This window comes from Pongo pygmaeus, chromosome 21, assembly GCF_028885625.2.
Source record: "Pongo pygmaeus isolate AG05252 chromosome 21, NHGRI_mPonPyg2-v2.0_pri, whole genome shotgun sequence".
Lineage (NCBI taxonomy): Eukaryota > Metazoa > Chordata > Mammalia > Primates > Hominidae > Pongo > Pongo pygmaeus.
The window spans coordinates 46102214-46129922 of NC_072394.2; the positions used below are offsets into that span (position 1 = coordinate 46102214).

General features: G+C 49.4%; 1 protein-coding gene across 4 annotated transcripts; it reads left to right on the forward strand.

The window, feature by feature from the left end:
• Positions 1–66: 66 nt before the first annotated feature.
• SGK2 (serum/glucocorticoid regulated kinase 2) lies at positions 67–27346 on the forward strand. 4 transcript variants are annotated; one of them, XM_054467274.2, is made up of 13 exons: positions 67–899; positions 8234–8292; positions 8837–8886; positions 9432–9489; positions 9669–9752; positions 11139–11270; positions 12381–12493; positions 12794–12830; positions 13827–13913; positions 16662–16757; positions 17957–18112; positions 21731–21820; positions 26581–27346. In XM_054467274.2, the coding sequence occupies exons 2-13, from the start codon at positions 8257–8259 to the stop codon at positions 26743–26745; spliced, it is 1104 nt and encodes a 367-aa protein (XP_054323249.1). In that variant the 5' UTR covers positions 67–899; positions 8234–8256; the 3' UTR covers positions 26746–27346. The 4 variants fall into 4 exon arrangements, 3 of the variants coding, with proteins under 3 accessions (XP_054323249.1, XP_054323248.1, XP_054323247.1); XR_010125199.1 differs by lacking the exon at positions 67–899 and having other exon boundaries at positions 3346–8292; positions 17957–18116; positions 26581–26622; XM_054467273.2 differs by lacking the exon at positions 67–899 and having other exon boundaries at positions 3349–8292; positions 11142–11270.
• Positions 27347–27709: the final 363 nt, after the last annotated feature.

Sequence of the window (27709 nt, forward strand, 5' to 3'; positions counted from 1 at the left end):
AAAAAAAAGAACCCAGGGCCTGGGAAGCTTTGGGTCAACCCCCAAGAAAGCCTTCCCTGTTCTCCAGGGTGAGCTAATCTCTGGTTCCTGAGCCTCAAATCTCTGAAGGGCAGAGTGGGGCATAGGTTTCAACTCAGCTGTGATTCTCCCAGAATGGTGCCAGGGCAGTGCTAGGTCGGGTAGGCTCTGGGTGGCAGTCTTTGGCTTAACATAAGAAATTGCCAGAGGCTGGCTCAGGGGGAAATGAGCTGCCCAGCCTGGAAGTTTCCATGAAATGACTGAACGTAGAGGCTGGTGGCCCCCATTAGGGAAGGGGTGGAGGAGAGTGTTGTGTGAGACCAACCTTTCAGTTGCTGGTTCACTAGGTTCCAAGCGAAAGGGAAGATGACTCAGCGGAGGGAATCAGGGAAGGCTGTGTAGGAGTCAGCATTTTTAAGCTGGACCTTGAGAGAGTGAGGCAGTTCCAGTATTGAAAGGGACTTCAGAAACTGTCCCTCCAGTAGGACACACCATCCATCACCAATTCACATGAGGCTCAGGGAGCTGAAGTCAGTTGCCCATGGTCACATAACAAATTGTGCTTTTAAAAATTCAGAGAGTCCCCCAGGCAGGGCCCATCCAGGAGCCAGTGGGTGCAGCCAGCTTGGTAATTCAGGTCCAGTGGTTAATTAGTAACTGGAAGGCCCCGAAGCCAGCTTCCAGCAGGCAGGGGTGGGAGGTTGAACTTGAGCCGGTTTGGGAGCCAGGAGCTAGTGGGTGACAGGTCGTTCCTGACTGGGAAGGTTGCTTGACAAGTCAGGATTGTGCCTCCAGTCAGAAAGACCATGAAGAGAGAGAAGAGGGTAGAGCCGTGCATGGGGCTGCTCCCCAGGACCTGAGCTGGAACCTGGAGTTTTCAGGTGAGAGGCTCACCTGTGAGCACGATACCTGCCTGCTGGCCTGTTGGTCTCCAGATTGACTAGTTACCTAGCTAACATCTTTCCTAGTACCTGTTTACTTTCTTTCCTTCCTTTCTTCCTTCCCGACGTCTTTCCCTTCTCCCTCCTTCCTTTCCTTCCTTCCCTCCCAACTATCTGCTTTCTCAGCTGCCTAATTTTCTTCCTCCTTAACTAACCAACTTACATCCTCACTTCCTTCCCACTAACTTCATTTTTTCCTTTTCTAGCTTTCTATTGTCTTCCTGAAATTCCAGGCCGTGGGCTCTGCAGTCAGATGGCCTGGGTTCAAATCCTGGTTATGTGATTTATTAACTGTCTTGATCATGTCACTTCCCTGTCCTTGCCTCAGTTTTCTCTTCCTTGAAACAGGGATGATGATAGTTCCTAACCCGTGGGGTTGTGGGAACAAAATAAGATCAAGTTGGCACTTGAACTGGGCAGGCGTGTAAATGAACAAGTTACAGTGAAGACAGGGACAGCAGCAGGAGAGGGTGCATGGGATCGGCGGGTCATCTGGCTTCCAGGAAAGGCAATGAGAACAGGTGAAAAGGTGAGCTGGAAAGGCTAGGTTTGTTGGGGAATGTTCCAAGGAAAGAGAACTGTGTGACACTGTCCCACCCCCACACCCCATTTGGCAGGGCCAGGGAGCTGTAAGCAGGTCCATGTAACAGTGGGACAGAGGGAGGCAAGTCTGGGCTGTGGCAAGTTAGGAAAGGGACAGGCTTGAGGACTCATGGAGGGGCTTGAGTGGGAGTTTGCGGAGTCTGAAGAGTTAGGAGAATATATTGATGTCCAGCTTCTGGCCAGAAAATTAGAACACCGTGGTGCGAGACAGAAGAAAGCCTTAGGAACTGAGGGCTGCTTAGGCATGGGGGTGGGGTGTGATGGGCCCAGTCAAGGTGATGGGGGAGGGTGTGATGGGCCATGGGCATGCCAGATTGCCACCAGGAACTCGGTACTGGAATATTAACTCAACAGCAATATCTTGAGAAGCTTTACACAATAGTATAAAGATAAAAGTTAAAATAACCAGCCTGGCATGGTGGCTCACGCCTGTAATCCTAACACTTTGGGAGGCCGAGGCAGGCCGATCACCTGAGGTCAGGAGTTCGAGACCAGCCTAGCCAACATGGTGGAACCTCGTCTCGACTAAAAATACAAAAATTAGCTGGGTGTCGTGACACATGCCCGTAATCCCAGCTATTCGGGAGGCTGAGACAGGAGAATTGCTTGAACCCAGGAGGCGGAGGTTGCAGTGAGCAGAGATCGCGCCACTGCACTCCAGCCTGGGCGACAGAGCGAGACTCCATCTCAAAAAAAAAAAAAAGTTAAAATAACCTAACCTAAGAACCCACTGTTACCTTGGGTCATGACCCTGCAGTCTTTTTTTGGCAGCTGTACTCACAAATGTGTATGTGCATACATGTCTTTTGTTTTTCTTTTACAAAATTGGTACCCCTACAACACCTACTATTTTGAAACTTGGTTTTTTGCTTGATATTGTATCACGTGTATGTTCCTGTTTTGGTTTATATAGGTTTTATATAGTTTTTGGTTGTGCAATTTTCCACTTTATATATGTACCAACATTTATCAATTCATTTACTGATTCATTAGTCAAACATGTACTGGGCACCTACTATATTCCAGGCCCTGTGCTCAGTGCTGAGGATTCAATAGTTGAACAGGAAGTATTTGCCCTCCTGGAGCTGATGTTCTAGTTGGAGATAGAAAATAAAAATTAATAGATACGTGATAAGGCATCAGTGCTACAAAGTAAAATATAAAGGAGACAGAATGTATAGAGAATGAGCAGGACTGGTATCAGAGTGACTAACCAACCTGGTTGGCCCAGGACTATAGCGGTTTTAGCACTGAAACCCATCAGTCCCAGACAAACCAGGATGACCTGTCACCCGTAATCAGTACAAGCCTCTCCAAGAGGTGACTTTAAGCAGAAACCTCTATGACGTTAGTGGAAAACAGCCACGCAGATGCCTGGGGGAAGAGTGTTGTAGGCACAGGGAAAACTAAGTGCAAGGGGCTGGAGGCCAGAGAGCACTTAGTGTGTCTGAGGGACAGCAAGAGAAAGCAGAGAGGCTGAGGGCAGTTAGGAAGGAGGGGAGTGGAAGCCAAGGAGGAGCTGGAGACAGCAGCCAGGTCATATGGATCGATCTCATAAACCATGGTAGAGGCTTTGGATTTTTTTTTTTTTTTTTTTTTTTTGAGATAGTCTTGCTCTGTCACCAGACTGGAGTGCAGTGGCGTGATCTCAGCTCACTGCAACCTCTGTCTCCCGGGTTCAAGCGATTCTCCTGCCTCAGCCTCCTGAGTAGCTGGCACTACAGGCACGTGTCACCACGCCCAGCTAATTTTTGTATTTTTAGTAGAAACGGGGTTTCACCATGTTGGCCAGGATGGTCTCGATCTCTTGATCTCATGATCCACCCACCTCGGCCTCCCAAAGCACAGGGATTACAGGTGTGAGCCACCGCACCCAGCTGAGGCTTTGGATTTTAATTCTAGGTGTGTTGAGAAACCACTGGAGTTTTTGAGCAACTAAGGCACATGATTTGATTTACATTTTAAGACTCACCGTGGCTTTTCATGGAGAAAGATTGTAGTGGGTAAATGGAGAAGCAGGGAGTCAGTGGAGAAGCCATTGCCATGCAGGTGACGATGGGGGCTCAGGCAGGGTGGTTGCAGCAATGATGGTGAGCAGCAATGGTTTCTGGATATATTTTGAATGGAATTTCATGATGGAGTGGAGGCGGAGTGAGGGTGCAAGCTTTCTAGAATGAACTCAAAGTCGCTGGCTTGAACTTTTGAGTAGGCGGTAGTGCCATTATTGAGGCTGAAGACTGAGGGAGGAGCAGACTGGGGCAGAGTGGAAGGAATATGAGTCAAGACCTTTGTTTTGGACATGTTAACTTCAAGATACCAGCCAGGCGCGGTGGGTCACGCCTGTAATCCCAGCACTTTGGGAGGCCAAGGCAGGAGGATTGCTTAAGCTCATGAGTTCAAGACCAGCCTGGGCAACATAGTGAAACCCTGTCTCTACAAAAAGTACAAAAAAAATTAGCCAAGCCTGGTGGTGTGTGTCTATAGTCCCAGCTACTCAGGAGGCTGAGGTGGGAGGATAGCTTGAGCAGGGGACGTAAAGATTACAGAGAGCCTAGATCACTCCACTGCACTCTAATCCGGGCTGCAGAGCTAAACCATGTCTCAAAAAAAAAAAAAAAAAAAAGATTGAGATGCTTTGGCCGGGCATGGTGGCTCACACCTGTAATCCCAGCACTTTGGGAGGCAGGGGTGGGTGGATCACATGAGGTCAGGAGTTTGAGACCAACCTGGCCAACATGGTGAAACCCAGTCTCTACTAAAAATACAAAAATTAGCCAGGCGCGGTGGTGGGTGCCTGTAATCCCAGCTACTCAGGAGGCTGAGGCAGGAGAATCGCTTGAACCAGAAAGTGGAGGTTGCAGTTAGCCGAGATTGTGCCATTGCACTCCAGCCTAGGCAACAGAGTGAGACTCTTTCTTAAAAAATAAATAAATAAATAAAGATTGAGATGCCTCTAGACATCTGACTAGTGAATTGTCAAGGAAGCAGTTAAATATTTAAATCCAGAGTTCAGGAAAAAATCAGAACTAGGCTGGGCGCAGTGGCTCATGCCTGTAATCCCAGCACTTTGGGAGGCCGAGGCAGGCAGATCACTTGAGGTCAGGAGTTCGAGACCAGCCTGGCCAACATGGTGAAACCCCATCTCTACTTAAAAAAATACAAAAATTAGCCGGGTATGGTGGCAGGCGCCTATAGTCCCAGGTACTCAGGAGGCTGAGGTGGGACTGTCACTTGAACCTGGGAGGCAGAGGTTGCAATGAGTTGAGATAGCACCACTGCACTCCAGCCTGGGTGACAGAGCAAGACTCTGTCTCAGAAAAAAAAAAAAAAAAAAAAAAGAAAGAAAGAAAAAAAAAGGAGAATCAGAACTAGAGAGAGAGATTTGGGAACTGACAAGTATAGTTGGTTAAACCATTAAAATGGTAGCAATCAACTAAAGAACAAGTACGTGTAGACAGAAGCCCAAAGACTAAGCCCTGGGATAGGCCTGTGTTTAAGGATAAAGAGAGGAGGAAAATCCAGCACAAGAGATGGAGGAAGAGCAGTCAGTGAGCTAGAAGGAAAACCAAGAGTTCCTAAAGCCAAATGGGGAACATGAGTGCACCAAATTCTTCAGAAGAGTTGAATAAGATGAGGATGAGGAACTCATCACTGGCTTTGGCACATAGAGGTCACTGGTCCACGGTTTCACTGAAGTGTTGGGATGAGAGCCTGTTTGGAACGGGCTCAAAAGAGAACAGGAAGAGGAGTGGAGACAAGGAGTCCAGACAACTCTTTCAAAGAGTTTAGCTGAAAAGGGGTACAAAGAAATAGGACTGTATCTGGACACGGTATATGGTCAAGAGAGGGAGCTCTTGCAGCTGGCAAGCGTTCTGAAGTGCTCTGTGGTGGGACACTTAGGTTACTATTAGCACAATTATTTTGCTGTTATAAATAGTGCTGCTGAATGAAGGCCACATCAGGATCTTGTTTTTGAAAAGTAATGTCCTTGTTCTGGGTATGATCCTGCTGATCATGAATTGGTTCCACATTTCTATTTTGTTCAAGATGGAAGGCTTTGATACTGTGCACTCAGGTTTTCTCTGGTCAACACTTCCAGATCCTCTGCATTTCAGAGCCCACAGAGAACCCCTGAGGCCCCTGGGCTCAGTTCCCTCCCTGACCAACTTTCTGGGCCCTAGCCCCATGTGTCCCTCCCCTGTAGTATACTGTAGCCACACAAAGTTTGAGAAGGGCAGGGGCTGTGGGCCCATCAACTCCTTTATTCCTGAGAACACCTGCCCACCCCTTGGGATCCTGGGGAGAGGAAGGGACCCTGTGAGAACCTAATGACCGCCCCAGGCAGCAAGGCCTTCATGAGCCAGGGTGCTCTCTGGAACCGTTTCTTACACAGCAGAAGAGTCATGGGCCAACCAGGCCTGCCCTGAGGACTGGGCCAGAGCCCTTGAGGGGCCCGCAGGGAAAGGCCCAAAGGACCAAGTGCTCAGTAAAGACCAAGGCAGGCTGGACTGAGCTGGACACCCAGGCTCCAGGTTCCTTCCTCTGAAACATCTGCAGGTTTTTGGGAGGCGAAAGGCTCTCAGCTGCCATGGCTGATGTCTGTGGGACTTTTTCTTCAGCTCCAGATGGTCTACACAGGGTTCATATACACAGGCCCCCTAGACGCACGCATGCGCACACGCGTGCACACGCGCGCACACACACACACAGACACACACATACACACACACCCCAGAGTAAATTCACTGATATACACCAATATGAACACAGACACACAATGACTTACCTATACACACATATTAACAGACACCCATACTGCTCTGAACACACACCTTCAGACAGCCACACAGACTCACACTCACCCACATACACACACACTGACACAGCACATTCACATACAAAGATACACACTGATATGTACTACACAGAGACACGCTGAAACACATCCATATACACACCACACACACTGAGATACAGTGACGCACACAGTCACAGATGCACAGACATATGCTGATGTAAATGTACAAATGTGGTCACACTGACACGTACATGCAATCATCTACGCAGACTCATACAAACGGACACAAATACCTGAAATACAGAGCCACAGACAGACACACACGGAAGCACTCTATGCACAAAACACTCACACAGTACACACCATGCCGCACACACCCTGACCCAAACAGTCTAACAAGCCCTGAGGGTCTCCAGGGCTGCCCTGGGGCTACTGCCCACCCTCCCACCGTCCCTGCTAGGGTGAGATGGTGTTCCCCAGGGAACAGAAGTCTCCAGTCCCATCTTAAGCTCTGCTGGATCCCGCGTGACATCAACTAGCCCCCTTGCAGCTGCCGGGAGCTGTGAGCTCTGTGCTGGGGCCAGGCCGGCACCGGGCACAGACACTTAGGCCCTTGTTGGGAGAACAGAGAGAGGCTCTCTTGTCCACTGCCTGTCTTCGATTCCAACTGCTGGTTCTCCTAGAGGCCTCTCCTCAGACTCGCAGGTATGTGAGACCAGGGAGGCCAGGTCCTGGCCGAAGGGCCATTGGGGTCAGCCCACCCCAGGAGAGGGTGTGGCAGTGTTGTGGGCTGTTTGCAGGAGCACACATGTCTGGCATTGGCTAGGGGCAGGCTGCGCTTCCTTAGCAGTTCTGCAGCTTGCTCTTAAAGCTTGGCAGGGCTGGGGGATCCTCTCAGTTCCCCTTCGCTTTCTCTGTTCCCAAGAAGGCCTTGAGGTTGGTGCCTCCAGGACCCCCCCGCCTTGTAAAGACAGGAAATCTCTACTCAGAGAGGCTGGGCTGCAGCCCAGGCCCCACAGTGGGCCAAGACTAAGGTCTTGAGATGCACAGCAACTGGGCTCTCAGGTGAGATCTCTGCTCTCAGCCTTTGCCAAGCAAGGATGAGACTGTGGGGCCCCAGGCAATCTGTGGCGGGGCCTGGGCACCCTGGCCTCCTCTCCCCTGCAGGGTGGAAGCAAGGAAGACACTATTCCTGGCCGCATAGATCAGCTGGTCACACCTTCTGTCGTTTGGCCCCGAATAGATATTGGCCAGTCTTGAGTCTCTCTGTGGCCCCAGCCCAAGGCTTCCAGGGCAGCTGCCTTTCCTGAGGCGTTTGGCAGAATTCCTTGTGGCAAGGAGATCATAGCACAGAGCCCAGCTGGGAGTGCGCACAGTAATTCAGGCTTGCCATTGTTCCTCTATGGGAGTCCGGAGAGCCCAGCCTGCGCTTCACAAGGCTATGTGGCCTTAGGAAGGTCCTTTTTTAGGCCACAGGCCTTCCACCTGTGAAATGGGGGATGGGTTCAGACTTTATGCCCTGAAAAGGTCCTTCCAGCCCTGGCCATCTTGGACTTCTGGAGCTACCCTGGCTCACAGGGGTCTTGTTGCCCTGGGTGTCCCCAGTTCTTGAGAAGAATCAGCCTGGGAGGGGCCACACCCATCCCCCTTTATCCCTTCTGAGATGTTTGTTAGGAAGTCTGGGTCCAGGGGATATCATTTCTTGTTCCATCCGTGCAGGGGTTGCTTTACCTCTGGGGTAGGAAACCCTCAGGTGGTGGCACATGCACAGGTAGGGGAGGATGGAGAGGGCAGTGGTGCCTGAAGCCCTGGATGGGCGGAGCTGACCCCCCAACACCAGCTCTCTCATGCCTGCTCCTCCCTGTCCCCCCAGAGCTGCCTGATCATTGCTGCAGAATGAACTCTAGCCCAGCTGGGACCCCCAGTCCACAGGTGAGTGGTTCTTGGCTCCCCACCCATCATCAGGGGGCTCACTTCTTCCCGAGGCTAAGGAAATCTGTGGGTCCCAGACAATGTCAGGGGCTCAGAGGGTTACTGCGAGCACATAGAAATGAGCCACTTGCAGGGTGAATAGAGTAGAGATTGGAAATAGGGCTTCAAGATGAACTGGAAAAATCATGAGATTTGTCATGGAGACACCTGGGTTCTATCCCAACCTGGTTGTCTGTGAGACCCTGGTCAACTCCTCTCTGGGCCTCAGTTTCCTCGCCTATTCAATTAGCACAACAGCCAGCTGCCTCCCAAGGTTGTTTTGAGAAGTGGGTAAGATGGTGCATGAGTGGATTTGTGGGTGGGTAGAAGGAGGGAGGGAGGGAGGGAGGCAGGCAGGCGGGCAGGCGGGCAGGCGAATAAAAAGGAAAGAAAAAGGCAGGCAGGCCTAGTAGAGTTGTTGGAGAAGGGATCAGGGCCTGGGCCAGGAGAAAGCGAGGTAGCCAAGGAGTAGGGATCTGCTGATCGTAATCACTTCTTTCTTTAGCCCTCCAGGGCCAATGGGAACATCAACCTGGGGCCTTCAGCCAATCCAAAGTGAGTTCTGGTCCCTCAAGCACCTTTCCTACTTGACTCGCCTCATACCTGGCTCCCCTTGCCTTGGGAATAAAATCCAAATTCTCTGGTCTAGCATTCAAGACTCTCTGCCATCTGGGCCCAGGACCTTTCCCCAGCTTTATCTCCCACAAATTCCCCAGCCTCTGCCCATGCTGAACCCTCTTCCTGCAATGCCACTGAAATGTCTGCATTGTTAGCAACTCCCCACACTTCAGGCCCTTCTGAGGGGCTTTGGGTACCAGAACCCTGCCTTCTATGTAGGCCTTCTGTGCAGTATGTCTGGTTTTATCTCCACTCTGCCTGTTGTTTAACTTGAATTTGAGTTCCCCTGGGGCCAGGGTGAATATTACAAGCCCTCTCCCGGCTGGGAGAACATGGGGTTCTTCGGGGGTGAGGAGGCATGGCTCCTGGAAGGCTCTCTGTATTTCCCCACTCTAAAGTTAAAAAGAAGCCCAGATTTGTTCTCACGCACCAGGTTTCCAGACCTCGCAAATGCTTATCTGTGTTTTTCCCTCTTCCCCCAGTGCCCGGCCCACGGACTTCGACTTCCTCAAAGTCATCGGCAAAGGGAACTACGGGAAGGTGAATGACTTGGTGAGGGTGGGAAGCCTGGGTCTTCCCTTCTGCAGCCTCTTCCAGCCCCTGCTGCCACTTGTATGTGTGAAGAGAGAGCGCTTGCACCTGCAGACAAAAGCAGCCTTGTAGTGCTGTTGGGAAGTCCAAAGTCACCTACAGGGCCTCAAATTCGTGTTTCTGCTCAGGTCCTACTGGCCAAGCGCAAGTCTGATGGGACGTTCTATGCAGTGAAGGTGCTGCAGAAAAAGTCCATCTTAAAGAAGAAAGAGGTATCAGAGCTTGGGCACAGGCGTTTCTTCTACTGCTTCTCAAACCCCAGCCTAGGGTGGCTTTCAAAGATGGGTCCCACCTCTGACAGGTCCATGGGGCTGGGTGCAGAAGTGGTCACAACAAAGGGCAGAGGGGACGCGGTATGCAGGATGCTGGCCCTTCTGAAAGAAAGCAGGCCAAGCCACCTCACCACAGGGCTTTCAGGAAAACCAGCCTGGCTTTGCCTTCCCCTGGGAAATGCAGGCTCCACGATGGACAAGGCTTCTGCCTGCTCCAAGTGCCAGGCTCCCCATCTGTATAATGTGGAGCCCCACTTTATTCTCTCTGAAGACCCTTCATGCAATCAGGCCATATGGCTGGAGTGCAGTAGTGCAATCACAGCTTACTGCAGCCTCAAACTCCTGGGCTCAAGCAATCCTCCCGCCTCAGCCTCCCAAAGTGTTGGGATTAGAGGCATGAGCTACATGCACAGCACATCAAGGACTTCTTTTTTTGTTGTTGAGACAGAGTCTTGCTCTGTCACCCAGGCTGGAGTGCAATGGCACCATCTCAGCTCACTGCAACCTCCGCCTCCTGAGTTCAAATGATCTCATGCCTCAGCCTCCCGAGTAGCTGAGATTAAAGGCACCCGCCACCACTCCTGGCTAATTTTTGTATTTTTAGTAGAGATGGGGTTTTGCCATGTTGGTCAGGCTCCTGGCCTCAAGAGATCCGCTGGCCTCAGCCTCCCAAAGTGCTGGGATTACAGGCATGAGCTACCACACTCAGCCCCATCGTGGATTTCTTGATGCCTCAGCTGACCTGCATTCCTTTAACACCTGACTCCATTAGTAGGCCAGAATAGGCCCAGAGAGAGTTTTTGCATAGGAGATCAGGGGACTCAGAGAAAAGGGTGATTAATGTTAACAAGGTCTCCATAGGGAGTGGGAATGGGAGGTCTTCCTGAGGGAGGCAGCGGTGCAGCTGGCCTTGATGGTGGGATTCTGATGGTCTGAAAAGAGGGTGCGACATCCAGGAAGAGGAAATAGCATGAGCAAATGCATGAATATGGATAGTGCGTGGCTTCTTTCCCTTAGGAACTCATTTATGTAGGCATCACACATGCTTTGCTTTTCACTCCAGGGGCAAGAAGCTCTGATACAGGGGCTAGAGCTGTGCCCACATGAACTAGCTTAGGATGAGGCTGACCACCCTGAGCCCTGAATACTAAGCAAGGAACTTGGGCCTGGCTCTAAGGGCAATAGGGAGCCATTGTGGTGTTTGAGCAGGGGCATGAGAAAGTCCTGGGTAGGATGACTTCCAACCACAAGCTTATATTGACTGAGCGGGAATAAAAGGGGCTGTTGTGGGCTGTGACATGGACCCCTCTCTTTGTGACTCCACAGCAGAGCCACATCATGGCAGAACGCAGTGTGCTTCTGAAGAATGTGCGGCACCCCTTCCTCGTGGGCCTGCGCTACTCCTTCCAGACACCTGAGAAGCTCTACTTCGTGCTCGACTATGTCAACGGGGGAGAGGTGGGTGGGCCCACAGGGAGGCTTCCCTGGGCTGGCTCTTAGCTGGGAGCTGTCCATCCCACATGCCCACTGCATGCCAAGTTCTGGAATGATCTCACTTCATCTTACAATAGACCCATTTTGTAGCTGAAGAAACTGAGGTTCAGGGAGGTAATCATTTGCTCAAGGCCACCCAGCCCATACCTGGTAGAGTCAGGACTTGAATTCAGGTCTGTTAGACTCCCCACCATAATGCTTTCTTGCCTTCCTCATTCGGAGTTGCCCATAGACGCACTTCGATAGACCTGGGAAAGGTCAATGCTAAGAGGAGCTCGTGGTCAAGGTTTCTAGTGCTCCCATTTTGCCCCATAGGCCACAGGGTGGGATTGACTGGTCACTGTGGTAAACAGAGACCTCAGGCCACCTGGTGACCCAGAAGCACAGCTGGGACAAGCGGGGCTCCCTCCTGGGCTTCACTCTGTCTCTCTGGTCAAGATGGCAAAATGTAGTGGGGCTCCACTCAGTGACCCCAGATTTAACCTGCGTGACCTCATGCCTTTCAGAATGATGCCAAGAGGGGAGTTTTTGTCCTGCATCCCTAAGTGAAGGGCTTTCCATGCCAGCAAAATAGTCCAAAAACATTGGCCCATGGGTGGAGCTAACCTGAGCTCAGTCTGACAGCCGTATCATCTTATCGCCTGGATTGATGGAAAAGCATAATGTTTGAACCACGCAGGTTCAAATGCCAGCTCTGCCAATTATAAGCTACGTGACCTTGGGCAAGTCGCCTAACCATTCTGACCCCCCCCAGCTTCCTCTTACATGAAACTAGCATGACATTTTTACCTTGAAGGTTGTCATGAGGATTAAATAAGAGATGTGGAAGGGCCTGACTTGGAACCTGGAACACAGGAGGTGCTTAAGCAATGCTAACTCATCTCTTCTTCTGCTGACTCTTTGGACACCCAGGACTGCTGTGTGGGGCAGGGGCCAGCATGCACTCTTTTGGTAGGAAGAATGCTGCAGGTCAGAGAGGGAGTGAGCTCACAGCCACACAGGGCGGGGAGCAGGTGCACCCTAGCCCTACAGCAGCCACCCAGTAACTCCTGTCACACTCCTCCTCCTCTCCAGCTCTTCTTCCACCTGCAGCGGGAGCGCCGGTTCCTGGAGCCCCGGGCCAGGTTCTACGCTGCTGAGGTGGCCAGCGCCATTGGCTACCTGCACTCCCTCAACATCATTTACAGGTGAGGCCTGCCTGTGGCTCAGAGCCAGCCAGGACCAGGCCCTTCTTGCTCCAACAGCTAGGGGTTGGTGTGGACCCTAAATTCTGATGAAATTCTGGTGGACTTGGTCCCTTGTTTTGGGTGAGGTTGGAGTCTCCTCCTCCAAGGTCCAAGTACCCAGCCTTCCTGGGCTCTCCCTCTGCATCTCTGGGAACCTCCATGAATAGTTCTCTTGCCAGGACCACCCCCCCGCCCAGGTCTCCAATTCTCCTCACTAAATGGCTGAGACACCTCAAGGCTCTTTTCCCTTATTTTCTGCAGGGACCTGAAACCAGAGAACATTCTCTTGGACTGCCAGGTTGGTGTGTGTGTGTGTGCGCGTGCATGTGTGTGTGTGGACATGGTTGCACAGGTACATTATCTGACCATGAGTCTGTGTCCATGGGTGTGCGTGCATTGTACATGCATGCATATAGGTAGAGGAGGCATTTGAGCATATGTGTGTGTGTGTGTGTGTGCCCATGCACATGTACACACATGCATATGTGCACATGAGACTGTACATGTATATATGTGCATGCATGTATACAAGGGGGCAGGGGTGGAGCCAGGTGGGGGCTAGTGTCTTAGACTGGGCTCCATGGAAACAGACTCTGAGATGGAGAGGAGGCAGAAGCTTTATTGGGGAACATTCTCAAGAGATAACACTTTTAAAGGGGTAAAAAAACAGGATTGGGCAAAGGAAGAAGCTCACCTGCATTGTGGTTGCCAGTGGGGCCTCGGCTGATCTTGCAGCGGGGAGGAGGGCCTGAGCTGGGATGGCTCTCTAGGATTGTCCCAAAATGAGGCAAAGAGGATGGGCCTTTGTGCCCCTGGATGTGGATTGCTCCTAGGGAGGGGGCATAACTTTGGGTGCGGGCAATGTTCTAGCAGCAGGGGGATGGGGATAGGCATGGTTCTTCTGTACCCTGGTTTCAGAAGAGGGATCCAGGCAGAACCCCACAGTGTCTACTCACTCTACCTTCCTGCCCAGCTGCCACAAGGTGTGATTTCTTTCTGAGTCCCCAGCCTCTGTGTAGGGGGTTTCTGTCCACAAGCTGCCACTGTTGTAGGGGTGGGTCTGATTTGTGATGAGCTGTGGGCAGACAGTGGAATGCATGTGCCCACCTGGCCACCTGTGCTGCTCCTGGCATCCAGTCCAGGAGCCCTGGGTTGGAATGGAGCCTCCAGCCTGTGCCTGGGCATCAGATCCCACAGCTGTTGCCCTGGGGTGTGGCATCTGGGCTTTGGGGTTAGGCCTGGCCATACGCTTGGCTCATACCACCCTCCAGCCCATGCCCTCCCTCATTCTCAGGGACACGTGGTGCTGACGGATTTTGGCCTCTGCAAGGAAGGTGTAGAGCCTGAAGAGACCACATCCACGTTCTGTGGTACCCCTGAGGTAAGCGTAAACATCCCAGGAGAGGGGAGGTCATGAATGGGTGAGGCCACAGCTCCTGATTAGAGCCAACAGGTTACAGTGAAGGGGACTCACTCCTTTGACCCAAACACTTGTCCTGAGTTGGCTGTACACTGAACCTTGGTTTCCTCATCTATGTAATGGGGGCACCAGCTCTAGCACTGCTGAGACCCAGCCAGCTAGCCGCTGGTGAAGCTCTACTGCAGTGCTATCCAGTAGAAATAGAAATAGAAATGCAGGCTGGGCGCGGTGGCTCACGCCTGTAATCCCAGCATTTTGGGAGGCTGAGGTGGGGGGATCACCTGAGGTCAGGAGTTTGAGACCAACCTGGGTAACATGGTGAAACCCTGTCTCTACTAAAAATACAAAAAATTAGCTGGGCACGGTGACGGGCACCTGTAGTCCCAGCTTCTCGGGAGGCTGAGGCAGGAGAATCGCTTGAATACAGGAGGCGGAGGTTGCAGTGAGCCAAGATTGTGTCACTGCACTCCAGCCTGGGCAACAAGAGTGAAACTCCATCTCAAGAAAGAAGAAAAAAGAAAGAAATGCAAACCACATAAACAACTTAAAAATTTCCAGCAGCCACATTTAAAAAGTAAGAAAGCAACAGGTGAAATTAATTTTAATGATGTATTTTATTTAACCCAATGTATCCAATATTCTCATTTCAACATACCATCGGTATAAAACTGGTTGAAATATTTTATTCCTTTTTTTTTTTCTAACCAAGTCTTGAAAATCTGGCATGAATTTTAACACTTACAGCCCATCTCAATTTGGAGTAGCCACATTGTAAGTGTTCGATAGCCACGTGCGGCCAGTGGCTGCTGTATTGGACACTGTTGTTGGGCAGGGTGAAGTCCACGTGCAACAAGAGGGCCTGGCCTGAGAGTTAAGACCCGGCCTGGCAAGTGTAAACCACAGGTCCAGGTCTGTCTGCCAGCTGCCAAGAGCCCGGAGGGTTACAATTTGCAGATCTCAGCAGTCATTCAGACATGTCTACATGTCCTGCCAAGGTCTCTCTGCAGCCCTGAAGTTAAAACCTTTCTTTGGGCCAGGTGCGGTGGCTCACGCCTGTAATCTCAACACTTTGGGAGGCCGAGGCAGGCAGATCACCTGAGGTCAGGAGTTCGACACCAGCCTGGCCAACATGGCGAAACCCCGTCTCTACTAAAAATACAAAAATTAGCCAGGCATGCTGGCAGGCACCTGTAATCCCAGCTACTCAGGAGGCTGAGGCAGGAGAATTGCTTGAACCTGGGAGGCAGAGGTTGCAGTGAGCCGAGATCACGCCATTGCACTCCAGCCTGGTGGACAAGAGCGAGACTTTGTCTCAAAAAAAAAAAAAAAAAAAAACCTTTCTTTGAACTCCCCCCAATCTTGGACCTTGGACCTGAAGGGGTCCCCAGTGGCTAGACAGACGTCAGGGTGAGGGTTGGAGGGCTGAGGCTACAGACTGGGAGACTCCTCCCCACCTGGCATGAGACAGGACCTCAGCTGCTCTCTTTTTCTCCATATGCTTGAAAAGCTGGGTCTTAGATCTAATGGCCTCCTCACTTTGGTTCTAGGGTAGCTGATGGTCGGATGACCTCTCTGAGCAGGAGCCATGGTCTGTGTTTGTGTATGGCGGATGGTGTTTGCTGGATAAAGCCAGCCCCCCAAAGCCTGACAGTCCAGCCATCCCTTCCTTGGATGTTGCTAGGGATGGGAGCAAAGGATATGGAACCCCAGCTCATGTTGGAGACATGTGGCCCCAACACATCACCTTTACCATGACTCAGCCACTGCTGTGGTGTTAGGGGGCACAGACAACAGTAGCCATGGTTGCTCCCATTGTTCGAGGGCCAGCACATGTTAGCATCTTAGAACAACATCTAGGAGGGATTTGGCATATTCATTTTTAGGATGGGGAAACCAGGTTCTGAGAGGTTAAATGCCCTGCCTGAGACCACATACCAACCAGGGCTCAGGTCTGTGTGACTCTGCCCTTCCCTAGACCCACACAGTCTCTCAGAGCAGCTTTTCCTGTTGCTGAGACCTTGCCCCCAACTCAGTGGCAGAGACACCAGGCTAAGAAGTCAGTAAGCCTCTTTTTTTTATTCCCAGGTTCTCTTCCTCATGCAAGGCATAGAGACATGGTGTACATTTATTTATCAATAGCTCAGGGGTCACCCCCTCCTTCCTGACCCTAGGGTTTCCAGCACAAGGATACGCCACATTTACTTTTACTTACACTCACATTAGTCTCTACACTGCCCTGTGAGAGTACTCCCGGGCCTTCCACTCCCAGGACACAGATAGTCTGTTGAATGCCTTTGCAAAAATAGAAAAAGGCATCCCCTCCAGGCAGACTAATTAGAAAAAGCACCGCTTGAAACAAAAATAAAGTTGCTGGATAATACCTCTGAACTAGTGTTACGGCTTGGTGAGTGGATCACAGCCATGATTGCAGCCCCCTTTACCCTTTTGGTTGGTGCTTTTGTGTGGTACACACCATGTAAATTGCACAAAGCAGTCCTGGCTGACCTCTTCTACATCCCCAACCCGTGGCAAAGGGCCCTGCAGAAAGCAGGCCTTTGCTGAATGACTGATGCATGAACACACGCACAGCCACAGAGCACACACACAGCAGGGTCAGCTCTTGGTCATCTTCCTCCAAGTGCCTTATTTACAGCTGGGGCAACTGAGGCTTAACGACTTATTTCAAATAAGTGCGTTTCCTTCTAACAGTACTTGGCACCTGAAGTGCTTCGGAAAGAGCCTTATGATCGAGCAGTGGACTGGTGGTGCTTGGGGGCAGTCCTCTACGAGATGCTCCATGGCCTGGTGAGTCAGCAGTGGCCATCTACAAGGGCCATCTGGCTAGGGATGGGTCTATCTCTCATGTGGTCTACACAAGCTCCGTCCAGGAAAATGAGCAAGCCATCTCTTCATTCCAGACTAAAAAAGATAACGCCAAGGCAAATAGCGAATTATTATTTTTTTCAATAATGTTAGTTTAGGCCAGGGGCGGTGGCTCACACCCATAATCCCAGAACTTTGGGAGGCTAAGGCAGGTGGATCACCTGAGGTCAGGAGTTCAAGACCAGCCTGGCTAACATGATGAAACCCCATCTCTACTAAAAATACAAAAATTAGCTGGGCGTGGTGGCAGGCACCTGTAATCCCAGTTATTCGGGAGGCTGAGGCAGGAGAATCACTTGAACTTGGGAGGCAGGGGCTGCAGTGAACCGCGGTCGCACCACCACACATCCAGTCTGGATGACAGAGGGAGACTGTCTCAAAAAAAAAAAAAAGTTAGTTTACAACACACTGTCTCACCTTGGGTGCCTCAAAATAGCCTTTGGAGGCTGACACAGCATATCATATTTTGCTGATAGGGAAATTGAGACCAAGAGAGATCACAGTCCTAATAGGTTGTGGAACCAACCCCTGACCCCAGTCCTAGGCTGCCTGCTTAGGTAGAGGCATGTGTAGATTTGCCCTAGGCCATGCTTTGCTTTGGAGTGGTTTCACCAGCATAGCTTGGTCCCTAGGAAGGAACAGGCTCTGTGGATTTAGGGGAAGGAACAGCTGGAAGAGGCGTGGGAGGAAGAATAGTAAGAAAGAGAAGGGGACCCTGGATATGGTTTCGGGCCTGGCTGTCTTCCTAACTGTGCCGCATAATTGCTCTGAGCCTTGTTTTCTTATCTGAAAAATTACAACTCTCTTGGAGCATGGTTATGAGGCTGGGGTGAAATGATTAAGGTGAAAGTGCAAATGTTGCCAAATGCAAAGTTGGTGCGCAAGCTGGATGAAAAGAGATGGGCCTCACACTGGTGGGAAGAGACTTCTGGCCTTCCTAGCAACTCTCTCCATGTGCTGGAAGCCTGGAGTCCTGTCTCTTTCCAGTCTGCCATGCGAGCCATTGCACAAGACAGGGGTCATACTGAATCCTCCCAGCTGCCCACCTTGCTCCAAATCTCCCTAAGCCTGTGTTCACTTTTGCATGGGTGATCCTCCAGCTGCTCTCCCTCTCTCCCCAGCCGCCCTTCTACAGCCAAGACGTATCCCAGATGTATGAGAACATTCTGCACCAGCCGCTACAGATCCCCGGGGGCCGGACGGTGGCCGCCTGTGACCTCCTGCAAAGCCTTCTCCACAAGGACCAGAGGCAGCGTCTGGGCTCCAAAGCAGACTTTGTAGGTGACCTGCCAGTAGAGCACTGGCCCCCATGGGGCTCGCAGCTTCCTGCAGAGGCAGCTCTGAAGCACATTAACACGCATCCTGCTGCCTTCTAAAACCAGGCACTGCTCACTTGTTCATTTGGAAATTCACTAGTGCTACTAGCTGACTACTTTCTCTAGTCCAGTTCTCTTAGTCAATCAATATTTACTAAGCACCAACTATGTACCAGGTATTAAGCTCGGTGTTAGGGATTCAATAGGCTGGGTCTCTGCCCTTATTAAGTTTGGGGTGGGGACCGGGTGCGGCATTCACGCCTGTAATCCCAGCACTTTGGGAGGCCAGAACGGGTGGATCACCTGAAGTCAGAAGTTCAAGACCAGCCTGGCCAACATGGTGTAAACCCTGTCTCTACTAAAAATACCAAAAATTAGCTGGGCGTGGTGGTGGGCACCTGTAATCCTGACTACTTGAACCTGGGAGGCTGAGGCAGGAGAATCACTTGAACCTGGGAGGCGGAGGTTGCAGTGAACTGAGATCACGCCATTGCACTCCAGCTAGGGCAACAAGAGCAAAAATCCACCTCAAAAACAAAAAGAAAAAAAGTTTGGGATTGGGGGCAGGCAAAAAACCCAAACATTATATACAATTATCACAAGGTATGACAAGTGTCAGGAAGAAAATGAACAATGAGCTGAGATAGACAATAATGGGAGGAGGGCAAGTTAATAGTGGCATGGTCAGGGAGTTCTCTCTGAGGAGGTGACAATTAAGCTGAGGCTTGAAGGATGAGAAAGAGGCAGCCATGAAGACAGCTGGGCAAAGGCTCCCCAGACACAGGGCACAGCATGTGCAGAAGTCCTGCTATGGGAACAAGGAGGAGAGTGGCCAGTTTTAGGGTGTTTTGAGCAGAGGTCTGGCATGACCTGATTTAAGTTTTTAGAAGATTCCTCGGGCTTCTTTGCGGAGAGTGGACTGCATTTGCTTTTTTTTTTTTTTTTTTTTTTTTTTGAGACAGAGTCTTGCTCTGTTGCCAGGCTGGAGTGCAGTGGCACAATCTTGTCTCACTGCAACCTCCGCCTCCCGAGTTCAAGCGATTCTCCTGCCTCAGCCTCCCAAGTAGCTGGGACTACAGGCACCTGCCACCACACCCAGCTAATTTTTGTACTTTTAGTAGAGATGGGGTTTCACCAAGTTGGCCAGATGGTCTCGATCTTTTGACCTTGTGATCCGCCCACCTCGGCCTCCCAAAGTGCTGGGATTACAGGAGTGAGCTACCATGCTTGGCCTTTTTTTTGAGACTGAGTCTCGCTCTGTCACCCAGGCTGGAGTAAAGTGGTGCGATCTCGACTCACTGCAACCTCCATCTCCCAGGTTCAAGCAATTCTAATGCCTCAGCCTACTGAGTAGCTGGGACTACAGGCACCCGCCACCATGCCTGGCTAATTTTGTATTTTTTTAGTAGAGACGGGGTTTCACCATGTTGGACAGGCTGGTCTCAAACGCCTGACCTCAAGTAATCTGCCCGCCTCAGCCTCCCAAAGTGTTAGGATTACAGGCATGAGCCACTGCGCCCAGCCAGCACTTGCTTTTTACAAATATCTGAGTACTTCTTCCTTGCCAGACCCCAGGCTGGGCAAATGGGATATAGGGATAAATGATTCATAGTCCATTCTTAGCAAATTCATTATATTCATTCATTAAAGTGGCACTTTAAAAATAATCCTACTTTTTTTTATTCAACACAAGGTAATTTGGATTTACAAAAAGAAGGCCTCAATATTTTCTCACCAGGAGTTTGCTTTCTTTTCTAACATAGTGGTTAAGATGAATGGACTAGGCCAGGTGCAGTGGCTCACATCTGTAATCCCACCACTTTGGGAGGCCAAGGCGGGCGGATCACCTAACGTCAGGAGTTCGAGACCAGCCTGGCCAACATGGCGAAACCCGGTCTCTACTAAAAGTACAAAAATTAGCCAGGTGTGGTGGTGGTTGCCTGTAATCCCAGCTACTCAGGAGGCTGAGACACGAGAATTGCTTGAACCTGGGGGTGGGTGGAGGTTGCAGTGAGCTGAGATGGGCGCCACTGTACTCCAGCCTCCGCAACAGAGTGAGACTCTATCTCCAAAAAAAAAAAAAAAAAGATGAATGGACTATGAGGCAAACTACCTGGGTTCAGCAGATCCCTCCTTCACCGCTTACTAGTTACAGGACCTTGGACATGTTGCTTACTTTCTCTCTGCGAGCCACAGTTTCCCCATTGTAATAACAGCACCTAACGTAGCTGTTTTGAAGATCAAATGGATTAGTATTAATGTATGCAAAGTACTCTCAGCAGTGTCTGGCACACAGTAAGTGCTTTTTAAGTGTTTGTACCAAAAGCTTTACATTCCAGTTACTGTAAACCGTAACAACATTTAGGGCATCTGCTGCCTATTCCTGGCCAGCTTAAAGAATAGGGGCTTCCGTGAAGATAAGTCTCCTCTTCCAAGCAAAAATTTGCATCTTAAAAAAATATGTGTGACTCTTAAAATAAGTTATACATTCACATAGATCAAAATTCAAAGGGTACAAAAGAGTATCCAGAAAAAGTCCTTCCAGCCACCCAGTTCCTCAATTCAGAGGCAACCAATGTTACCAATTGTTACCAATTTCTTGGGTATTCTTTTGGAGGCTTTTTTTTTTTTTTTTTTTTTTTGAGACAGAGTCTTGCTCTGTTGCCCAGGCTGGAGTGCAGTGGCATGATCTCGGCTCACTGCAACCTCTGCCTCCCGGGTTCAAGCGATTCTCCTGCCTCAGCCTCCCAAGTAGCTAGGATTACAGGCACACACCACCACGCCTGGCTAATTTTTCTATTTTTGTAGAGACGAGGTTTCACCATGTTGGCCAGGTTGGTCATGAACTCCTGAACTCAGGTGATTCACCTGACTTGGCCTCCCAAAGTGCTGGGACTACTGGCATGAGCCACCGCACCTAGCCTCTTACGGAGATATTTTCGATCTGGGTTGTTAACCAGCCCACTGGGGTTCCTGATATGGGGAGGTGGAGAATAATTATTTGAGAAACACAGATAGAGGATGTGATGGAAAGAAGTTGGTGCCAGTGTTGATTATGATTAGGAAAGGTGGTGAATCATGACCAGGGCTGAGTCCTAAAATCTGGGTGTCTGGGAATCTGAAGGTCTTCTTGGGGGCTTTATTTTTCAAACCTTCTCTAGTGAGTTGATTTAGTCTACTTCTCTGGTTTGCATACTGGAAAACTCAAGATGTACTGAAGCAGAGTGAGGGGAGGGGTCTCCAAGCTCCCACTGGTACTCCCCCACCCCCAGAGCAGATTCTGATGTATTATTCACTGACACTCCCAAAGCCTAGCAAAGGGTCAGTGCCCAGAGAAGATGCTCAGTAAATAGTTTTGGAATAAACAGATGCTGTAGTGGGGCTAAGGGTTTGGATTCTGGATGATGGGAGAGGCTTAGCTGCAAAACTCTCTTGTCCCAGGAAACTAGCCAGAACTGTAAGTTAATTTCCATTTGACAGCCAGTTGCTGGTGGAGCTCTGGAGGATGTGGGGGTGAGGTGAGAGCACCCATGGGGAGGGCTACTTCTAACCAGAACCTTTTTTCTGCACTTCCTGCAGCTTGAGATTAAGAACCATGTATTCTTCAGCCCCATAAACTGGGATGACCTGTACCACAAGAGGCTAACTCCACCCTTCAACCCAAATGTGGTAAGAGGTCACAGCATTCTAGACTCTGGATTTCCGGGGCTGGGGAGCTTGCTATGCATGCCAACTCTCCTTATCTAGATGGAAAAATTGGGGGTCCAGGAAGCTCAGTCATTTGTCCTAGGCTACACAGTCAGTTAGAGACAGAACTGGTCCTGACTACAGGTGCAGCTCTTGGATAAAGTGCCATGTTGCTGCTCCTTTATCTTGAGCACCAATAAATAACTCTGGCTGCAGAGACTTTTACAGTTTGTGAAGTGCTCTCTGTCACACAGCACACCCGCATAGGGCCAAGCCCTTTAGAGATATTTTATCTTTTTCTATTTATAGACTTTTTCCTGATAATAAAAATGACATATATCCTTATAAAAAGTATGTAAAACACTGGCCAGGCACAGTGGCTCACGACTGTAATATCAGCACTTTGGGAGGCTGAGGCGGTAGATCACTTGAGGTTAGAAGTTTAAGACCAGTGTAGCCAACATAGTGAAACCCCATCTTTACTAAAAATACAAAAATTAGCCAGACATGGTGGTGCACACCTGTAATGCCTGCTACTCGGGAGGCTGAGGTGGAAGAATAGCTTGAACCTGGGAGGCAAGGGTCACAGTGAGCCAAGATCATGCCATTGCACTCCAGCCTAGGCAACAGAGGGAGACTTCATCTCAAAAAAAAAAAAAAAAAAAAAGGAATGTATGTAAAACAGAAAAGTTTAAAGTAGCAGTGGGGAAACGCTTATTATCTCACTACTTAAGGGAAACCACTGGCATATTTCCTTCCAGTCACTTTTCTATGTGTTTTTTGTTTGTTTGTTTTGTTTTTTTTTTTTTCCTTGAGATGGAGTCTCACTCTGTTGCCCAGGCTGGAGTGCAGTGGCACAATCTTGGCTCACTGTAAGCTCTGCCTCCTGGGTTCACGCCATTCTTCTGCCTCAGCCTCCTGAGTAGCCAGGACTACAGGCGCCTGCCACCATGCCCGGCTAATTTTTTGTATTTTTAGCAGAGATGGGGTTTCACCATGTTAGCCAGGATGGTCTCGATCTCCCGACCTCGTGATCTGCCTGCCTTGGCCTCCCAAAGTGCTGGGATTACAGGCGTGAGCCACTGTGCCTGGCCTTTTTTTTTTTTTTTTTTTTTAACCTAATTAGGTCCTACTTTATAATATCTATATGTGTGTGTGTGTGTGTTTATTCATCTATATATCTTCCTCCTTTTTTGGCTAAAAACTATGTTATAATTTCCTCATGTCGTAAAAAATTTTATAAATACAATTTTTAGTGGCTGCATAATATTTCCATCTTATGTTGGTAACATAATTTACTCACCCATGTTCCTAATGGCAATCTTATGGTTGTTACTATGTTTTTTCTTTATCATGATGTGCTGATGAACAGCTTTAAGTATATGTCTTTGCCCAGAATTCTGGTCATTTCTTTAAGATGGATTCCATATGGGGAATTCCCAATGCTAACGTTTTTAGATTTTTTTATTTTTTATTTATTTATTTTTTTTGAGACAGAGTCTCGCTCTATCGCCCATGTTGGAGTGCAGTGGCATGATCTCAGGTTCAAGCAATTCTCATGTCTCAGCCTCCCGAGTAGCTGTGATCATAGGCATGCGCCACCACGCCTGGCTAATTTTTGCATTTTTAGTAGAAACAGCGTTTCACCATATTGGCCAGGCTGGTCTCGAACTCCTGGCCCCAAGTGATCCACCTGCCTTGGCCTCCCAAAGTGCTGGGATTACAGGCGTGAGCCACCGCACCCGGCCATTTTTAGGTTGTTGATTCACACCACCTTTTCACTGTGTGGAAGGGAAAACCATCTACTTCCTACCAGCGGCACTTGCTGGAGAGTTCTCATCTTGCTTGCACTCTGAAGCATGTGTGGTTATTGTTTTTTACTTTGCAAATTTGGTAAGTAAAAAACAGCATCTCTTAATTGTTTTAATTTATATTTGTCTTATAGTAAAGATGGTTAGTTTTTTAAATTTATTTATTTTTTGAGAGAGGGTCTCACTCTATCACCCAGGCTGACGTGCAGTGGCATGATCTCTGCCTATTGCAACCTCCACCTCCTGGGCTCAAGCCATCCTCCTACCTCAACCTCCTGAGTAGTTGGGAGGTGGGTGCCACCACACCTAGCTAATTTGTATTTTTTGTACAGATGAGGTTTTTCTATGTAGCCCAGGCTGATCTTGAACTCCTGGGCTCAAGTGATCCACCCCCTCAGCTTCCCAAAGTGCTGGGATAACAGGTGTAAGCCACCACACCTGGCCAGTTTTTTATTTTTATTTTTATTTTATTTTATTTTACTGAGGTGGAGTCTCACTTTGTTGCCCAGGCTAGAGTGCAGTGGCATGATCTCAGCTCATGGCAACCTCTGTCTTCTTGGTTCAAGCAATTCTCCTGCCTCAGCCTCCCGAGTGGCTGGGACTTACAGGCATGTGCCACCACACCTGGCTAATTTTTGTATTTTTAGTAGAGATGAGGTTTTACTATGTTGGCCAGGCAGGTCTTGAACTCCTGACCTCAAGTGATCTGCCCACCACAGCCTCCCGAAGTGCTGGGATTACAGGCATGAGCCACCGCACCTGGCTTTTATTTTTATATTTTTGAGGTGGAGTCTTGCTCTGTTGCCCAGGCTGGAGTGCAGTGGCACGATCTCAGCTCACTGCAACCTGTGCCTCTCCAGGTTCAAGCAATTCTCATGCCCCAGCCTCCTGAGTAGCTGGGACTACAGGCACTCAGCACCACACTTGGCTAATTTTTTTGTTGTTGTATTTTTAGTAGAGACGGAGTTTCACCATGTTGGCCAGGCTGGTCTCGAACTCCTGACCTCAAGTGATCTGCCTGCCTTGGCCTCCCAAAGTGCTGGTTTTGCAATGTTAATTGGTAGTGGCAGTGTGAATGAAAGGAGTCCTATTGGAGGTGGGCGTATGAAGCTGTGTGGTCTACCTGTAAAGCATGGTGCCAAGCCCCTTCCATCGAAACAGCCTGCATACCAAACACTGCCAATGTTAATTCACCATTTACATTTCTCCTTTGTTTAACTACCTATTCATGAACTTGTCTTTGGGCACTGAATCAGATAGGATACACTCGGGCCAGGCATCAGAAAAGCTTCTTTTCCTTGGGATTTTAAAAAGACAGTGAAGATAATGTCGAACTTATACCCTGGAGAGAGAACCATACATGGAATACTAGGCAGAGATGAATGGACTTTAGAATGAGACACTCCGGAGCTGGATTCCTGGTTTTGTCACCTACTATTTGTGAGGTCTTCAGTAAGTCTCTTTAGTATTATTTTCTTCTAGGGTCACACAACTAATAAGGGCCAGGATGCACATTCTGATCTTGGAACTCTGAGTGCTGGGCTGGGACTACCTTGTCTTGTAGCCTTATTGAGAAGCTAGAAACTGTGATCTGTTTGGCTCCATAGCCCGACTTGCACACTAAAGCACATTTGCAAGCCCTTCCCCTTCCTCACCTGCTTACTTCATAAAACCCAGGCCTCCTCCGCAGAGAGACTGTATTGGTTAGCTCTTGGTACATAACAAGCAACTCCAAAGCTAGGTGGCTTAAAGCAACAATCTTTTGGCTGGGCATGGTAGTTCATATCTGTAACCCCAGTGCTTTGTGAGGCTGAGCCATTAGCATTGCTTGAGGCCAGGAGTTCAAGACCAGCCTGGTCAACATGGTGAGACCCCCCATCTTTATAGAAAAATAGAAAATTAGCCAGGTGTGGTACTGCATGCCCAGCTACTCAGGAGGCTGAGGTGGGAGGCTCGCTTGAGCCTGGGATGTCGAAGCTATAGTGAGCTGTGATCATGCCAGTGCACTCCAGCCTGGGTGACAGGGCAAAAAAGACCTTGTCTCTTTAAAAAAATTATTTTGTTCGGATTCTATGTGGTTTTTTTCAAGTCTGAGCCAGGCCAGCTGGTCTCTGTGGAGCTCTCTTGTATCTGTGGTCAGCTAGCGGGACAGTTGGCAGTTGTTGATCTAGAATTGCCTCACTCCCATGCCTGGGAGTTGGCAGGCAGCCAGGGCAACTGAGTGCTTCCTGAGCCTCTCATGCTCCAGCAGGCTGGTCTGGGGCTGTTCACATGGTGGTCTCAAGGTTAGAAGTACAGCAAGCGAGCAACTCCTGATGTGCAATTTCGAAGCCTCTGCTTGTGTCATATTTGGTAATGTCCCATTGGCCTAACCAAGTCATATGGCTAACTTACATTAAAGGAATGGGGAAATAGACTCCACCTCTAGATGGGAAATGGAGAATTTGTGAACATTTTTGTAATCTCCCTCACAGGTCTTCCTCCAAAATAGCTAAAGCAGCCCCAGGCAATCTCCACCATATCACCCTATTTTATCTTCTTCATAGGACCTATCACCATCCTAAGTTATCTATTTGTACATATGCTTATTATCAATCCTCCTACCCCCTACACAATGTAAGCTCCATGAATGCAAGGGCTCACTTTCTCTTGTTCTCCTGTGTTCCCAGCGCCATGAACAGTACCTGGTAGGCATTCAGTAAGTGTTATGTTGATTAACTGACTTGTCTAAGGATTGGTGTGGAGGCAGAATACCGGGGGCGAGAGGAATAAAATGATCAATGTAAATGCACAGGAAAGTGATAGTCAAGTATGGATGACTGTGAAGCATGGGGGCACTCACAGAGGCCTGACATCCCTCTCTGAGGATTTGGGCTCCTTTAGCAGCTCTGACCCTGGTGTTTTCTTCTCATCGTTGGCTTTTATTGACAGGCAGGACCTGCTGACTTGAAGCATTTTGACCCAGAGTTCACCCAGGAAGCTGTGTCCAAGTCCATTGGCTGTACCCCTGACACTGTGGCCAGCAGCTCTGGGGCCTCAAGTGCATTCCTGGGATTTTCTTATGCGCCAGAGGATGATGACATCTTGGATTGCTAGAAGAGAAGCACCTGTGAAACTACTGAGGCCAGCTGGTATTAGTAAGGAATTACCTTCAGCTGCTAGGAAGAGCGACTCAAACTAACAATGGCTTAAACGAGAAGCAAGTTTATTTTTTCCACCACATAAAAGAAAAATAATGTTATGGAGTCCAGGGCTGGCAGGACAGGTCATCAGATACTCAGAGGCTATATTTCTGCCCTGCCAACCTTGACAAATGGCTTCCAATGTTAGGTTTGCTACAAGATGGTTACTGGAGCTCTAGCTGCCAATTTTGTGTTTGGGGAAGGGAAAATGGAGGAAAGGGGAGAAGAGCAAAGGGCACTTTTAAAGAGCTTTCCCAAAAACTCCACCCAGTGACTTCTGCTTCCATCTCACTAACCACCCACCCCTACCTGGAATGGAGGCTGGGAGATGTGCTGGGTACGTGACTATCCCTAATAACAAAGGGGTTCTGACACTAAAGGAGAAGGGGAGAATGTTGGGTAGGCAGCCAGCACTCTTTACCAGAGGGCCTCCTGGTGTTTGGATTTTGATCTCAATGTGTAAAATGACAGAGATGTAACAAGCTCATAGGGTATCAATATCTCTTATTGTTCTATGTTGATGATATTTGTCTTTGTTGTGGGTAATACTGGACATTTGTTATTGGGTCTGGGTGCCTGGTATCTGAACCCCTTCGTGTCTCCAGGGATTCCCCTATTTTATGAGACGTCATGGGGTGCAATAACTACCTCCACTTAAGAGTAGCTGAAAATGCTAGACACTGACTTTCCCAGCCTCCCCTTAGCTAGGGCCAGGCATGGGGACCAGGGATGCACCTGTGCCACACTTTGACTCAGGGAAGGGATTGGGAGTGCTCTTTTGTGTGGTAACTGTGACAACAGTACCCGCAAAATTGAGTTCCTGGTGTAGAAGTGGCAAGGATGCAAACTGTAGCAGTTGCTGCTCAGTGGCAGTAACG

Coding starts and splice junctions, on each gene's coding strand:
- SGK2 (XM_054467272.2), top strand. CDS start 8,173: ATGGGCGGAGCTGACCCCCCAACACCAGCTCTCTCATGCCTGCTCCTC. Junction 11,271..12,380: donor ACTATGTCAACGGGGGAGAG/GTGGGTGGGCCC, acceptor CCTCCTCTCCAG/CTCTTCTTCCACCTGCAGCG. Junction 12,494..12,793: donor TCCCTCAACATCATTTACAG/GTGAGGCCTGCC, acceptor TATTTTCTGCAG/GGACCTGAAACCAGAGAACA.